General features: G+C 36.4%; 1 protein-coding gene across 1 annotated transcript; it reads right to left on the bottom strand.

Annotated features, from left to right (window-relative positions):
- Window positions 1-633: 633 nt before the first annotated feature.
- LOC132185738 (uncharacterized) lies at window positions 634-13482 on the bottom strand. The gene is made up of 15 exons (XM_088518159.1): window positions 13156-13482; window positions 12805-13024; window positions 12331-12510; window positions 10503-10618; window positions 10312-10389; window positions 10099-10186; window positions 9654-9877; window positions 9407-9540; window positions 9057-9256; window positions 8554-8904; window positions 8337-8438; window positions 7354-7651; window positions 7007-7155; window positions 6618-6902; window positions 634-939 (listed from the first exon to the last, which is right to left on the bottom strand). The coding sequence occupies exons 1-15, from the start codon at window positions 13470-13472 to the stop codon at window positions 763-765; spliced, it is 2919 nt and encodes a 972-aa protein (XP_088374285.1). The 5' UTR covers window positions 13473-13482; the 3' UTR covers window positions 634-762.
- Window positions 13483-16220: the final 2738 nt, after the last annotated feature.

Genomic DNA, 16220 nt, shown 5'->3' with positions numbered 1-16220 from the left:
TTGCCGCCAAACAGTTCTTAGAAAGTGTTAGTAATTTAAGAAATTTGAAATATATGAATTAATAATAATTAAAAGAAAAATCTTTTTTATAAAATTTCAAATTTACTCTTAACATGGGTCACTTTGTGACCTGCCGTGGGTCAGTCATGGGTTTGCTGACCCACGGCTAGGTGATCTCTTGTGACCCACATATCAATAGATTAACCAGTCAGTTTTTTTTCTTTTTTAGTTGAGCATATTTTGGTAATTTCTAATTAAGGTATCATTTAAGATTTAATAGAAAATTCTAACAGATTGAAGACATTGCAAATAATTGAAAATTTGATACCATAAATTGAGATTTTTTATTCTTTAGGAAGATAATTTCAAGACGCGTTGAAGTTCAGAAAGTGCGTTTTTTGTGAAGTTTTTCCTAATTAAAATAAAACTGAGTTAGAAGAAGAGAAAATCGCAAGTTTTATAGGCTCCAAAATATATCATAAAATGTTGGACAAGGTGATATTGCGAAAAATTAATTCTACTAATATTCGTTCGCAAAGCAGCCACAGGGCCAAGCACTGCAAGATGGGGCGAACTCTATCAATCTTCTATTTTTTCCCATATATATATATATATGGCTGCAGACAGCTAGCAAATATAAACTCGAAAACCAGAAGATGGTTTTTCCTTTTCCTTTCTTTCTCAATGGCGAGAAGAACAATAATGTTAAAATTTGAGCAGCATAGATCAGCGAATGACTGAGCTAATTCTTGTGTTCCAATATCAGATTTCTGTTTGTTTTATAACAAAATTGTCAATAATCTTAACAGTACGAAGTGGGTCCTGCTGTGCAGCAGCTGCAATCCATTTGCTGGGGACCCTTCTACGGTGACTCAATACCTCAGGTTGATCTCTTTGCTCCGATTCCCATCGGGTATCCACCTTCCATTCCTTCGGGACCTGCATCTCAAACAGTTGCATTTAAGACTAAGCTACAAAACCAAGAAATGTCTTTCAAAACCCAGATCAAACAAGCTCATTTGAACTATTAAGAGAGAGTGCAGAATAAGAAAATAGTCTTTTATACATGTGAACAGTATACACGTGAACAGTATTTTGTTGTTGTAAATGTGTTGGTGATTTGTTATAACCAATTAGAGTTAGTTGTTAGTAGTTAGAAGACTTGTTAAACTTATAAATACTTCTTCATGTATCTTGAAACAGATTGAATTCAATATATCAATGAATTGATTCACTCTCTGTTTTCCTCTCTGGTTTTCCACTTGTTTTTGAGTTTTCTTCTTCTTTTCTTGCATTCCTTTTGTTACGAATTGCAAGGTTTGACATGGTATCAGAGCCATAATCACAACTGTGATTTTTTTTTTTTCAATTTTTCAGTTCATTTTCAATGGCAGAACTTCCATCGTCTTCTGCTCACCCACGTCCTCCTTCAGAATTTTCGATTTCTATGGAAAACCAACCTCCAACCAGTCACACTCGTCCAAACAATTTGGAAGAGAATCCTCCAAACAATTTCTTTAATCCTTTTGCAAACACTCGCCCCATTGACCCTTCAAGCCCTTTGTTTCTCCACAGTGGTGATAATCCAGGGATTTTACTAGTTCCTCAGCCATTGTTAGGAGAAAACTACAGCACCTGGAGCCGTTCAATGCTTGTTGCTTTGAGTGCAAAGAACAAGATGTGTTTCATTGACGGTTCTTTTCCTAAACCTTCAGTATTTGAGAGTTATTACAATGCATGGGTTCGTTGTAATGATCTTGTAGTCTCATGGATTCTTAACTCAGTTTCCAAGGAGATTTATTCTACTGTCATCTACATTACTTCTGCTGAAGTTATGTGGCAGGATCTCAAAGATCGATACTCTCAAAGAAATGGTCCTCGTGTTTTTCAGTTGCAGAAAGCCATTTCCGCTGTCATTCAGGAAAATTCCTCTGTAAGTCAATACTTTACTCGTATTAAGGCTCTATGGGAAGAACTCAATAACTATAGACCTATTTCTATATGCAATTGTTGCAATTGTGGTCGTATGAAGTCCATTCTTGAGCTCTATAGCCAAGAAAAAGTTCTGCAATTTTTGATGGGTCTGAATGATTCTTTTTCAACTGTTAGAGCACAGATTTTGCTAACAGACCCTCTTCCACCCATCAATAAGGTTTTTTCTCTTATTATTCAAGAGGAAAAACAAAGGGAAATAACTATCAATTCCCTTAGTCATGATACCTCTGCCCTCATGACTAGAACCCCTATCCCTAACTCTGTTGCATCTCCTATGCCCCATCCTGTTGCCTCACCCATATGCCATTCCCATGATCATGCTGCCTACATGACCAAAGCCACTTCATCAGGGCCTAGGTTTTCTAAGCAGAACTTTAAGAAGGATCGCCCCATATGCTCTCATTGTGGACTATCAGGTCATACTGTTGAAAAATGTTACAAGGTCCATGGTTTTCCACCAGGGTTTAAGTTCACCCGAAGCAAACCAAATTTTTCTGCTCCACATTCATCAAATCAAGTGCAGGGAACTGATTTGACTAAAGTTCAGCAATTGAGTAATCCTCCTCTGGCCATGATCTCTGAGCAGTGTCAACAATTGATGGAATTGCTAAAACAATACCCCATCCAATCCCCTCAATCTTTTGCTGCAAATTCAGTTGCTAGCATAGCAGGTTATCTCCAACCTCTTAATCCAAAATTTTCTGTTTTTTCTGCTTCATTTGCTAATGTTGTACCACATTTCACACAAAAACACATTTCTTGGATTATAGATACTGGTGCAACTGACCACATGATTAGCTGTCCATCCCTTTTTACCTCTATTACTGCTATAGTTTCAACACATGTAAAGTTACCAAATGGATCTATAGCTTCTGTCACACACATAGGCACTGTCAAACTTTCAGACAATCTTACATTGACTGAAGTTTTGTGTGTTCCATCTTTTACCTTCAATCTCATTTCAGCTAGCAAACTTATTAAAAATCTAAGATGTTGTCTCATCTTCTTTGCTGGATATTGTTTTATACAGAATCTGTACCATTGGAGAACGATTGGGGTGGGTAAGGAAGAAGCTGGTTTATTTGTTTTGCTGCAAGAAGACAAGGTCTCTGCTCACACCCAAGCTGCGCCATTTCCTTCATTTCAACAACATGCTTCCTATAATTCCATCAAACAGCCGTCACATGATGTTTGGCACTATAGACTAGGGCACCCTTCCATTTCTAGAATAAGGCTATTACAAAAACATGTTCCTGAAATTTCTTGTACATCTACTAGCATTTGTTCCATTTGTCCAATGGCCAAACAACATAAACTTCCTTTTTCAGTCAGCACTTCTGTTTCTTTGTTACCATTTGATCTCATTCATTGTGATATTTGGGGTCCTATGGCCACCAAGTCAATAAATGGTTCTGTTTTCTTTCTTACAATTGTGGATGACTATTCAAGATTTACTTGGGTTCATTTGATGCAACACAAATCTCAAACTAGTTCTATTCTAAAATCATTCATTCAACTTGTTCTCACCCAATTCAAAACCAAAGTAAAATGTCTTAGATCAGATAATGGTGCTGAATTTAAAATGAAAGATTTTTTTTTCTAATCAAGGCATAATTCATCAACTTAGTTGTGTTGAAACCCCACAACAAAATGCCATTGTTGAGAGAAAACACCAACACTTGTTAAATGTTGCAAGAGCTTTAAGATTTCAATCTCATCTTCCTCTACAATTCTGGGGAGATTCCATACTCACAGCTACTCATCTTATAAACAAAATACCTACACCCCTTCTTTCAAACAAATCCCCTCATGAGCTGCTATATTCCACATTTCCATCATATTCTCATCTCAAAGTTTTTGGATGCTTAGCTTATGTATCAACTTTGTCCAGAAATAGAACAAAATTTGATCCTAGAGCTATTCCATGCATCTTTATAGGATATCCATATGCCATGAAAGCATATAAATTCTTTAGTCTTCATGATCATTCTATCATCATTTCCAGAAATGCTATTTTCCATGAAACCATTTTCCCTTTTGCTCATCATTTAGACCATTCATCATTTACTTCTCATGATGACATTGTTCATTCATCCATTCATTTTCCAAGTTCTGATTCATATGATATATCAGATTTTCCTCTTAATTCAACTGTATCCATTCCTTCTCCCATTTGTCAATTACAACCAGCTTTGTCCAGTACATCTTCACAACCATTTTCGTCGTCTTCTGAACCTATTGCTTCAGGTTCAGCACCTTCTGCAGAATTGAATTTTGAACCAAGTTCCTCACCTCCTGATCCTAATCCTTCCTCTAGTCTTAGTCCATCTTCTGTTCCTAATCCGATGTCTTGTCCACACCTTAGAAAATCCACTAGGATTAAAACAAGACCAAGTTACTTGCAGGATTATCATTGTCAACTAGTCTCATCTTCTCCATCCCAATCAACTGCAATGTCTACTCATTCAGGTAATTCTTATCCATTGTCTAATTTTCTTTCTTATGATAACCTGTCTTCTTCTCATAAACTTTTTTGCCTTAACACTTCACTTAACATTGAACCCAAGTTTTATCACCAAGCTGTCAAAGATAAAAATTGGCGTGAGGCTATGCAGGCTGAAATTTCAGCATTGGAAGCAAATAACACTTGGGTTGTTACTGTCTTACCTCCAAACAAGACTGCTATTGGCTGCAAATGGGTGTATAAGATCAAACAGAAATCTGATGGTAGTATTGAGAGGTACAAGGCTAGGTTGGTAGCTAAAGGCTACACTCAATGTGAAGGGTTGGGCTATCATGAAACTTTTTCTCCTGTAGCCAAGATGACAACGGTGAGGTGTTTCTTAGCTCTTGCAGCAGCTAAAGGATGGTTTTTGCATCAATTGGATGTGAATAATGCTTTTCTACATGGAGACCTAGATGAAGAAGTCTATATGACTATGCCTCCTGGTTTTGGCAGCAAGGGGGAGAATAAGGTATGCAGATTAACAAAATCATTGTATGGTTTGAAGCAGGCTTCCCGTCAATGGTTCTCCAAATTTTCTGCCACATTAATAGACCTTGGTTTTACTCAGTCAAAGGCAGATTACTCTCTGTTTACAAGGCTCCAAGGTTCCTCTTACATTGCTCTTTTAATCTATGTTGATGATGTTGCCATAGCCAGCAATGATCCTAAGGCAGTTGCAGATTTTATCATTCTCTTGAATGATAGGTTTAAGTTGAAGGATTTAGGACCTTTGAAATATTTTTTAGGACTAGAAATTGCTAGATCCATTGATGGTATTTCTGTATGTCAACGAAAATATGCATTAGAGATTCTTGAAGATTCAGGACTACTTGCTTCCAAGCCTGTCAGTTTTCCAATTGAGCAGAATTTGAAGTTGTCAAAAGATGAGGGTATTCTTTTATCAGATTTTACTTCTTATAGGAGGTTAGTTGGAAGACTTTTGTATCTCACCATCACCAGACCAGATATAGCATACTCAGTGCAAATCCTAAGTTAGTTTATGGATAAACCTAGACAATCTCATTTAGATGCTGCTACTAGAGTTTTGAGATATGTTAAGAATTCTCCTGCACAAGGTCTTTTCTTTTCAGCAAAATCTGATTTTCACTTAAAGGCTTTCTCAGATTCTGATTGGGCAGGGTGTGTTGATACTCGAAGGTCCATTACTGGGTTTTGCATCTTTATTGGTGATTCTTTGATTTCTTGGAAATCCAAGAAGCAACAGACTGTGTCTAGATCTTCTGCTGAGGCTGAATATCGAGCCATGGCTTCCACTTGTTGTGAACTCATGTGGTTGTTTTCTTTACTTAAAGATTTTCAGATTCCTCATCCACATGCTGCATTACTTTTTTCTGACAGTCAATCTGCCTTACATATTGCTGCGAATCCAGTTTTTCATGAACGGACTAAGCACATAGAGATTGATTGCCATCTCATTAGAGAGAAAATTCAATTGGGACTTATTAAAACGCTGCATGTTTCTTCTCAAGACCAGTTGGCGGATATTTTCACTAAGGGCCTTGGCTTTAAGGATTTCAGCAGGCTACTCTCGAAGATGTCTGTCAAGGACATTTGTCATCCTTGACAATTGTCCTTGAGGGGGAGTATTAAGAGAGAGTGCAGAATAAGAAAAAAGTCTTTTATACATGTGAACAGTATACACGTGAACAGTATTTTTTTGTTGTAAATGTGTTGGTGATTTGTTATAACCAATTAGAGTTAGTTGTTAGTAGTTAGAAGACTTGTTAAACTTATAAATACTTCTTCATGTATCTTGAAACAGATTGAATTCAATATATCAATGAATTGATTCACTCTCTGTTTTCCTCTCTGGTTTTCCACTTGTTTTTGAGTTTTCTTCTTCTTTTCTTGCATTCCTTTTGTTACGAATTGCAAGGTTTGACATGAACCAACCCCGATCTAAACTCCAAGGTATATTAATTTGTTCTTGTTAAATGTTGATTTGTATTCTCTAAATCAATAATATTTTTTAACTATCACATGTACAGCTCTATAAACCAATTGAAAAGATCACCACTTTAAAAACGAGGGTGAAAGCTCTGCGTTTAAGAACCAGTTTCAATGATACCCAAACCGAACAATATTGGTTTCTTACCTCATCAACCGCGAGGGTGAAAACTTCAAGATCACCATTGGGATTGATATGAAATCTTGTGAATGCCTTGTAATCAGCAATCCTAAGAGAGGAGAATGCCTCGTCATAGTGCAAGTTAAACCAGTTGACGCAGACGTACAAGTAGCTTCCAAAAACAAAGGAAACTGCGGGGGTTGCCAACACCCAGAAATAAAGGAAGACAGAAGCATAATAAATTATGGCACCCCATCGAGACATGGATTCCATCCCATTCTTGCAAATATTGCTCCGCCCCAAAGCCATGAGCTGATAATAAATTTCATATAGATGTACGTACCTTAATTAGTAAAGAAGAAGAAAAAGAAGCATCGATATTTTCTGGAACAGGGAGAGCGTTTTGTGTTTCTTACCTCTGGCACATCAAATGCAGACATGAGATACTTGATACCCGCCGGATAAAGGCCCAATGTCCATTGTTTTATACGATCTAGAATGTGAGAAGGAACGGAAAAGCGCCGAAGAAATACTGATCGGTACCACCGATATAAAGAGTCATAGCCTGATCAAGAAAACATACTATGTTTGAGTTATTTAGTCTGCTATTCTTGGAGTAATGTTAGAAACTATACTTTTATCACATTTCGCATGCAGTGCATATCATTCCTTCAATTTATTCAACCTCATTTGCAGGGTGGTCGGATAAATTGGAATGAAAATGTGTTTTGAATGTAACGAATGAAAAATAGGCAAAACTTGCCTGAAGTTGCTAGTAGTTTATGCCGGACAAACGTCTCAACACCAATTTCCAAAGCCAGTATAAGAATTAAAGCTGCGGCCAAGTGCGCAGCAACATGGAGAATTCCGATCACTACCCGTGTCTTCCATGGTACTTTCGAGGGTACAAATGCAAATGCTAGGATTAGCAGCAGTATAGCACCTCCTAGAGACACATAAGAGTGCTCCAGCATGTATATGAAAGCCTTCCACAGCGTGCCAGAGAAACTCCACAAGAAACCCGAAAGTGAATCTACTTCAAATATGTGGTCAAGCTTACACTGAAGAGGGACAAAGCAACTTTATAGGCATGTTTAAGTTGTTTCATTTCAAGAGTTAAAGAGAGAGTCCTAATTGTCACGAAACTACTATAAATTTGAATGAGGGAAAATATAAAATAACTTTTCAACTAATCACGCGATTTCAATTTACTCGTTTTTTAAATTCTTTTTAGTGCTTTTTACTTCAATCAAAACAGCTCAGCAATGGGGATGACTCATAGCCACCCCCAACTAACTGGTGGCTCGCTTGACCAAACAAGCAAAGGGGTACTGGCTGTGCACAAGCAAATTAAAAGGGGTGATGCCAACCCCTTTGATTGGGGTGGCCCGCATGACCACCATTTTATTAAGGAGTACGTGGTTGTGATCGGCCTTGCGGGCCGGGGGTGGAGGAATGGCTTCTCCTCCCCTCTCTATTTTTTTTTTTTTTTTAGATTTTAATTTTCTAATAAAATAAAAAAAATTTAATTTTTAATTGACGTGGCAAAACTACTCACATACATAGCATGAGGTCATTAATGTCACGCAAGTATTTTTGCACAGTTTTGGATGGAAAGAGTGAAGTGAAAAATGCAAAAAAATTAAAAAGTCAAAAATCGAGAGATTAAATTAAAATGGTGTGATTACTCATGAAATTATTGTATATTTTCTCTTTGAATAATCATTAGGATGAGAGCATAATTACCTGTGGGAACATAGAAAAGACTAATATAAAGTATATAATCCCACCAATAAAATCAAATTGCCAATTCTCTCTTCGGAAATTTGAAATATTTCTTAAGGCAAGCTGCACAAAATCAATATGATCTTGTAAGCAAGAAGCCGAAGAAAATGCTATAAAATTTCAGCTTGGTGCAAAGAGAAAACAGAAAAAGAGAAAATAAAATTGCAAGAGTATGTACCTTTTTAGACACCTCTAAAGAAGGATAAGCTGATTTCCGCCGGTAGGAGACTCCATGAGATTTACTAAAATCACGAAAGACATGGGTGGGATGCGCAAATGCTCCACCACAACCATTTACAAGTAGATGTTGCGGATAAATCGGCTGTGAAGGATCTGAGTCAACTGGCCTATCCAACGAGCTGTGCCGCATATAGTGATGTATGTCCCCGGCAATTCGAAGCTTACACCTTTCTTTCAAAATGTTGCATATCAGCTCGGAGACATAATTTTTGGAATCACGATTTTCGTACCAGTCAAGAAGCCAATCTGGTTGGTGTGTCATGATGATCACAGACTCTCTCTCTCCAACCTTAATTACACATGGCCACACCAGGAACCCGAAGTCACCAAGAGAAAATGAGAAAGAAAGAAAAAAATGTTCTGGAGCAATTAATATGATTATCATTTACTAATTTAATGCTTTGATAGACTATACAAAAGGAAAATTAGAAAATTAAATACCGTTTCCCTGGCTAGTTTTGAAAAGAATTGGAATTGATCCCTGTCGATATCAACCTCCAGTGCAAGATCAAGACCAAATATCCACCATCCTTTTGGAAGCTGCAAAGCAAAATAACTCTTCTTTTGAGGCAAAAACCACCCGCCCAGCCAGCTCTTATGACATATATTCCTCGTAAAGGTACGAAGTCCATCAAACCAATCTGTGCGCCAATAGAAAATATAGTATTACCCAATAATGCATGACAATCTAAACGGAAACAAAACAAGAATGGTTTCCAAGAACCCATCTCTTTTTGTTGGCGAAAAGAACCTAATTCAGAATTAGGCTCAAGCTAAAAAGTAAGACCAACCATGGTTTCCGGGAATAATAAAACACTGAGGTCCATTACTATGCACAGCATCCTGGTCAATTGGCGGCTGAAGAGCATACTCGAAAGGACGAAAGAGTCGCCTCTCATATGTGAACTCTGACGGATTAGGATACCTATAAATTATAATAGAACCAAAATTTTAAAAATTAATCAAACATATTTGGCAAAAACAGTATATGACCATATTAGTTAAAATATGAATTATGAATAAGAATAGTCAACTCACGCAAGATCCCCTCCAATGAGCAGTAAGTTTCCACGTTGTAAGCGAAGGCCTGAATTAGTGTAACAAATGGAAGGCTGAGCAAGTAGCCTTGCCAGAGTATAGGTTGAGTTCCCACCATCGCCGGTATCAGCCATAAAGTCAAACCATAGTTCTTCCTCTTTACTAAATTGAAGATATAGAAAATCTCCTTGCTGGGCTCCATCTTCAAACCGATTCGTTGTTGCCTGAAGATGAAAATATTTGGGAGAAAGGGGAAGATAAAAGATACCATAACATTATTATGCAAAACCAGATAATTTTTCTTTTTCGGACAAAAATTAAGAAGAAGGAAGAGAACTCATTGGCATTACCGGTACCGGATCTAAGAACTGAAGAGAGATTAATTTTATCGCCTTATTAAACATCGATCATAAAAGAAAACAAATTAACATACGAAAAATAATACCTGCAATATACGCATGTCAAAGCGACCTAGGAAGATGTTTACTGATACGAGGAGGTCGAAAACAGTCTTATACAGGTCAGCTGATGTTCTGCAACACGTAGCCATGCACGATCAGAACAAAAACAACTACTTGAAAATCTAATTAACATGCAAATCCCCACCCTCCAAAAAGAGAAAAGATGACATATTATATATATATATATATACACGTACCCTGAATACCAGGGAACCATATCTAAGAAATCAGGCTTCTTATGCTTTTCCTTCTTCTCGTATTCCTCGCCTCCTGACCTGAGCAAAAGAGCTTATTAATTAGAGAACACTCTCAGTCCAGCTGATCATCCAGGCAATCGATCAGGTTTAGGTTCTAATTCATGTGCAAGCTACAAAACAGTACTACTTACTCAAATGACCTCTCCGCTATATAATTGGCAATGTAAAGGCCTACAAGTGTGGTCCATGACGAGTAGACCAGATAGATTTCATCCGATGAACTCGTAGCCGACCCACTCCAAGAAAACTGATATATAAGAGGAAAAAAAATACAGAAGAAAAGAAAGAATAAAAGTATGATGGAGTAAGGTTACATACTAGAAATAGGTCTTGGGCCTAACTTAACGCAAAAGCTAACTCAAAAAAGTTAGCTCAAGAGTTGATGTTTCCCCTCACCTTATAAATGGCTCATCTCCTTAATATTCAAGTAATGTAGGACTTCCAACACGCCCCCTCACGTGTGGCGGGAGGACATCCAAGCCAACACGTGCGACAATGGGTGACGGTAGGCCACAACCAATTAGGCTAGATACATGTGGTGGGAGGACATCCAAGCCAACACGTACAACAATGAGAGACTGTGGGTCACAGCCAATTGAACTTGGCTTTGATACCATATTAAGAAATAGAACTAACAAAGAATTGAGAGAAAAATTCTCTTGTGAACTTCATTCAATGAAAAACTGCTAACTATATAACAATAAGTTGTTATTTACAAACTAATCTTAACAGAAAGAATAACAGTTTTAACCATCTTATCAATAGCAACCCATCGCTTTAGTGTTTTCAAACTGTCGCGAGTGCGATCGATCGCTTTGCATGAAAGCGATCGATCACACTACCAAAGAGTTATCATTTCTTTTCTGATAATGTGATCGATCATACTTATTAGCAGTGCTCAATCGCGCTCGATTGCAATTACAGAAACTCAAAATACTTTGAGTTCCTGATACGAATGAAAAATCCAAACTTAGGAAAATGCTACTTGTATTAAGACTTTATCAAATAAAATTTAGTGAAACCTCTTCAAACTTCTACCCAAATAGTAATATTCAAAAGAATTTAAAGAATTGCAATCGATCCCCTTTAAGTACTACTTAACCTCCTCTATTAATATTTTCTCTAAAATTCGAACAAAAAATGTATCGCGTGACTCAAAATATTCATTATAACCTTGGATGAGATAAACAATTCCAAGAATTTTAAAAAAAAAAAACCTATGAGAGGAAACGCAAGGGCCAAGGCTTAGCAATGACTCTCCAGGCCCAGAGACTCATGGTCAATATGGAGGGTCAAGCCCACAATACGTCTGTCGTGGAGAGTCATTGGTCTCTAAAGAGTAATGTTACAAGTTCCTCTTGAGTCCCTCCAAGAATGATGTGGCTATTAAAATCACTATTAAATTTGTGATTGATCATTATTAGATTTTGATCAAATAATGATTTTAATAGACACATCATTCTTGAAGTGACTCAAGAGGGACACAAGAGAGACTTTTAGAATTACTAGTCTCGAAACCGGTTTGCGTGGAGAGTTGTGGGTCTCTAGACCCAACCACGGTCTGGTTATGGGTCATGGCCGGCAATGAAGGTTTTTTTGTTAACTTTTTTAATCTAAAGACATAATTTTATTTTCACACATTTGATAGTTAGGGGATGTATAATAGACATTTTACTTCACACGTGGGACTCGTGATGTATTTTCTGTCCAAGATAACATCAAATGCTAACATAGGATGAGGCAAATAAAAAGTGCCTAGTAGTTTGAGGTGATCAATTTCAACTTTTTAAAATTTGTGAGAAATTGCAATTTAGCTCAAATTTAAAAGGGATATCTGAATAATTAGTAAATGACATGGCAATGCAAGGGACACCTAAATTTTGGTGTACTTCCATTCTTAATAAAATTATAACAATAGAACTACTTAACAAAGGTATATTATTGGCAGTATGATCGTACCTGGTAAATAACAAATGTTCTCCCGTAATTATCCCACATGTAAAAAAGCGGATAATAATAAATACTCGCAGACTCAACCGGACGAAGCCAAGATGAGCAGAGTTGGTCTTTCAAATTTCGTGGCTCAAGCGGTGTCTCACTACAGTGACTCAGAAAAACACAGCAGGCTATACTGACAACCTTCAAAGCATGAACAATATTAAATTATTAATTATCAAGTTTACAAAAACCCTCAACAATATGCTATATATATATATATATATATATATATATATATATGTGTGTGTGTGTGTGTGTGTGTGTGTGTGTGTGTGTGAATATATACCAAAGAGAAATGATTGATTTTTTTTTCTTTCTCTATTAATCATTGATCCCGTTCAACTATTGCAACTTCGTCGGACGGGAAAAGTACCATTGAGAAAGACCAATATATATATAGCATTTATGCGTACCAAAAGCGTCTTTAGGACTTACAACAGAAAGTCGGCCAATGGTCCACATATCTGGCCACTTTCGAGCCTCACGTGAAAAAAAGTACCGAAGACCATCAAAAATGGAGTGGAAGACAAGAAGGCAGAGAATTGAAGAGGCAAAAGTTGTCAAAAATAGAGACAAATTCATTCTCATATACACTCCCATTGACTGAGAACTAGGAAGATGATACACAGCTGCTACTAAAAGCCAGGATACGTACCTACAAAAGTAAATTTCCAAATATTATAATGATTAATTAACACGTACACGCACACACACACATATATACACATCCATATGTTCGGTAAAAACACAAGCATCAAAAGATTGATCAGAGTAATATATATTTACCACTTATTGAAATTTGAATAGCTTGGTTTCCCTATCAATGGCTGGGAAAAGAATCGGAAGAATCGGACCCAAGGCTGTAAAAAGATGAAGAAGGCTCCAAACAAACAGATATGCACAGTCCACATTACAGTGCTGTTGTCATCGTTAAGAGTATGCATAATGTCGAACAAGATAAAAAATATGCAACTCAGAACTGCAACCACTACGGCATGATGTGAAAGCTCAGGTTGGTAGGGGTATGTGTCGGTTTTGAATGTTCTTAGAAGCTTCTCCATTAAGTTCGTCATAACCCTCTTCATCTTCTTGAGGGCCTCCATTAAATTGCTTGCCCTAGATAGTTCGTCTTGTTACTTGATCACTTGATTCAACATACAGGCAAAGCTTCAGAATTCTGTGAAAATGAGCCATATACAAAACAAGTACTCCCGAACACTACTTTAGACAAAACCAAAAATACTTAGAAACTAAATTAAAACAAAAAAGAAAAGAATATTCCAAGTACTAAAGTTGGTGAGAAATTATTAAACAAGAAAAGGAACATGCATACATGTCCTAATATATTAATGTAAAATGGCTCACATGCCAGGAAAAAAAACGTAAAAAGGCTCACATAAATGAAACAACGGGAGGACAGAACCAGATATTCATACAAGAAACAGTAGAAAAGCATTTCTCAAATGGAAAAGCGATCAATCAGAGCCCGATACTAAAAAGGGTCACAAAGATCGATCCAAAAAAAAATTCATGAGAGAGAGAAGAGAGGTACTTACTTGGGAGGCAAGGCGAGGAAAGAAGATGAAGCTAGATCAGCAATTGTAAAGACGAAATAAAATACGAAATGAACTTAACCGACTTGTGCGATCTGTATTGTTTTTTCCTTAATTTAATCTGTTAGAATATACTATTAATTCTTACTTTCATAACAAATGGGAAATAGTACAGTTTTTTGGTCTAATAGTTGATTTTTACCATTGGATAATATGGAAAAGTTTGGCAAACGTGAAAGAAAAAAAAATGGTTAATAACTTTTTTAGTACTTGAGTTTTAATGTTTTAATTTTTTATTTTTTCCTTGGGTTTTAAAACATGACAAATTTAGTACCTCATATTTTGAAAAAAAATCGAATCACCACCTCAATTAATATCCATTAACGGAAGTCCACATCATCGCCGTGTAATCATATTATATCGCGACATGTGTTCACCTTAAAAACAATAAAAAAAAAAAAAAAAACCTAAATGGTAAATCCACATTGGTATAACATTAAACAAAAAACTGAAATAATTTGACATTTTTCCCCATTTTTCCCATTGTCGTCGGCCTAGAGTTCAGACTAACCGGTTTTCACCAAAATTATCTAGGATTGTGATTTAGTAGGAAAAAAATGCTGGATCTCAATCAGAGTGTGCATGGGTTCAACGAATTTGAAGAGGGAGCAGAGAAGAGAAAGGAGTTCGTTGTTGGAGAAGATAGGTTCTTGTTGATGACGATGATGATGCATGGTGGTGGGTATGGAAATCAAAAGGGTGGGCACGAAGGAGGACTTAGGTGTTTTTGGGGAAAGGATCAATGAGGTGGGGAAGGAGGCCAGGTTGGGTAGACGACGAGGGAGAAGGAGATTTACCATTTAGTTTTTTTTTTTTTTTTTTTTTTTTAAAGGTGAACACGTGTTGCGATATAATATGATTATGTGGTGATGACGGGGACTTCCGTTAGTGAAAAATTGACAGAAATTAATGGAAGTGGTAATTAGGTCTTTTCCAAAATCTGAGGCACTGAATTTGTTATGTTTTAAAACCTAAAGAATATATATATATATATTAAAACTCAGAGACTAAAACCAAAAAAATTATTAACCCAAAAAAAAAGTACATATTTTTTTTAGAATATTTGAGCTTTTAGGATAAACGTTACTGTCTATGACAGCAAGTTAAGTCAAAATAACAAACAAATAAATATTTGAATAAGAAAATAGAAAATAGAAATCAAATGATTAGACGTGGGTGCTTATGCGAATATTCCAAGTAACATGGGAAAGAAACTTTATGCACTTCAAAAAGCCCATACAAATGGAATCAGAGGTCGAAAAAAAGCAGAAATTCATGCTACAAAAACTTTGGCTAATCAAATTGAAAAACAATCAACCGAACACCAATTATAAGAAGCACAACCTCAAAAATTAAGAAAGAAATTCGTGAGAGAGAAAGAATGAGGCACCTGCGAACTCGGTAGCTAACTTGGTTGAACACCAATTATAAGAAGCACAACCTTAAAAATTAAGAAAGAAATTCGTGAGATAAAAAGAATGAGGTACCTGCGAACTCCGTAGCTAACTTGGCAAGGAAAGAAACGATTAAATGAAGAGCTAGCAATGGTTCGGAGAAACTAAGATATATAAAGAAAAAAGCAATCAACACGTACTGTCTCTCAATATATATACCATCGATCGTTCTAACCTTTGACTTTGGTGGAACCAACACATGCCACCAACCATCACGCTACGAGGAAGTTTGGGCATATTCTAATAGAACCCGGCTCCAGTCCTGGGATTCCAAAGCTGTAAACGAGAGACAAAGAGAGAGAATTTTTGTCTTTAGAGTAGACTTATTCGATCTTAAAAGATAAGAATGCCATATATGGAAGATTGCTCGAAGTTCACAAAATTCTAGTTCACACGCAGAGGCATGAGGCGCAGAGCATTCATTTTGGTTACCTCGTCAACACTATATATATATATATATATATATATATATATATATATATATATTAAACGTGTGTTGCGTGTGTGTATATATTCTCAATATAATTTATTTAAGACCAAGAGATAGTCTTCCTTCTTTACGGTTGACTTGTAATTATGAGCCACCGCATTCGTCTAGAAAGCGGTTGACTTGTAAAGATTTATAAAGATACGGTTGACTAAAATTTATAATAGATACGGTTTATTTAAGACCAAGCTATACACACTCTCACCTTTCTTTGCACGCTAATTTTTTTTTTTTTTTATATATATATATTTATAGGTAATTTTTAAAATTATCATTAAATTAAAATTTAATAAAGAT

Source organism: Corylus avellana, chromosome 7, assembly GCF_965113065.1.
Source record: "Corylus avellana chromosome 7, dhCorAvel1.hap1.2, whole genome shotgun sequence".
NCBI lineage: Eukaryota > Viridiplantae > Streptophyta > Magnoliopsida > Fagales > Betulaceae > Corylus > Corylus avellana.
Note: the sequence above shows the minus strand (reverse complement) of the source record. Positions and strands in the feature narration are given on the sequence as shown.

Excerpts from the sequence above, each read along its gene's own strand:
- LOC132185738 (XM_088518159.1), bottom strand. The coding sequence starts at position 13,472 with ATGGAGGCCCTCAAGAAGATGAAGAGGGTTATGACGAACTTAATGGAG. Across the intron at positions 13,025-13,155 it reads TATTCAAATTTCAATAAGTG|GTACGTATCCTGGCTTTTAG; the intron begins GTAAATATATAT and ends TTACTTTTGTAG. Across the intron at positions 9,257-9,406 it reads TATTATTCCCGGAAACCATG|ATTGGTTTGATGGACTTCGT; the intron begins GTTGGTCTTACT and ends ATTGGCGCACAG.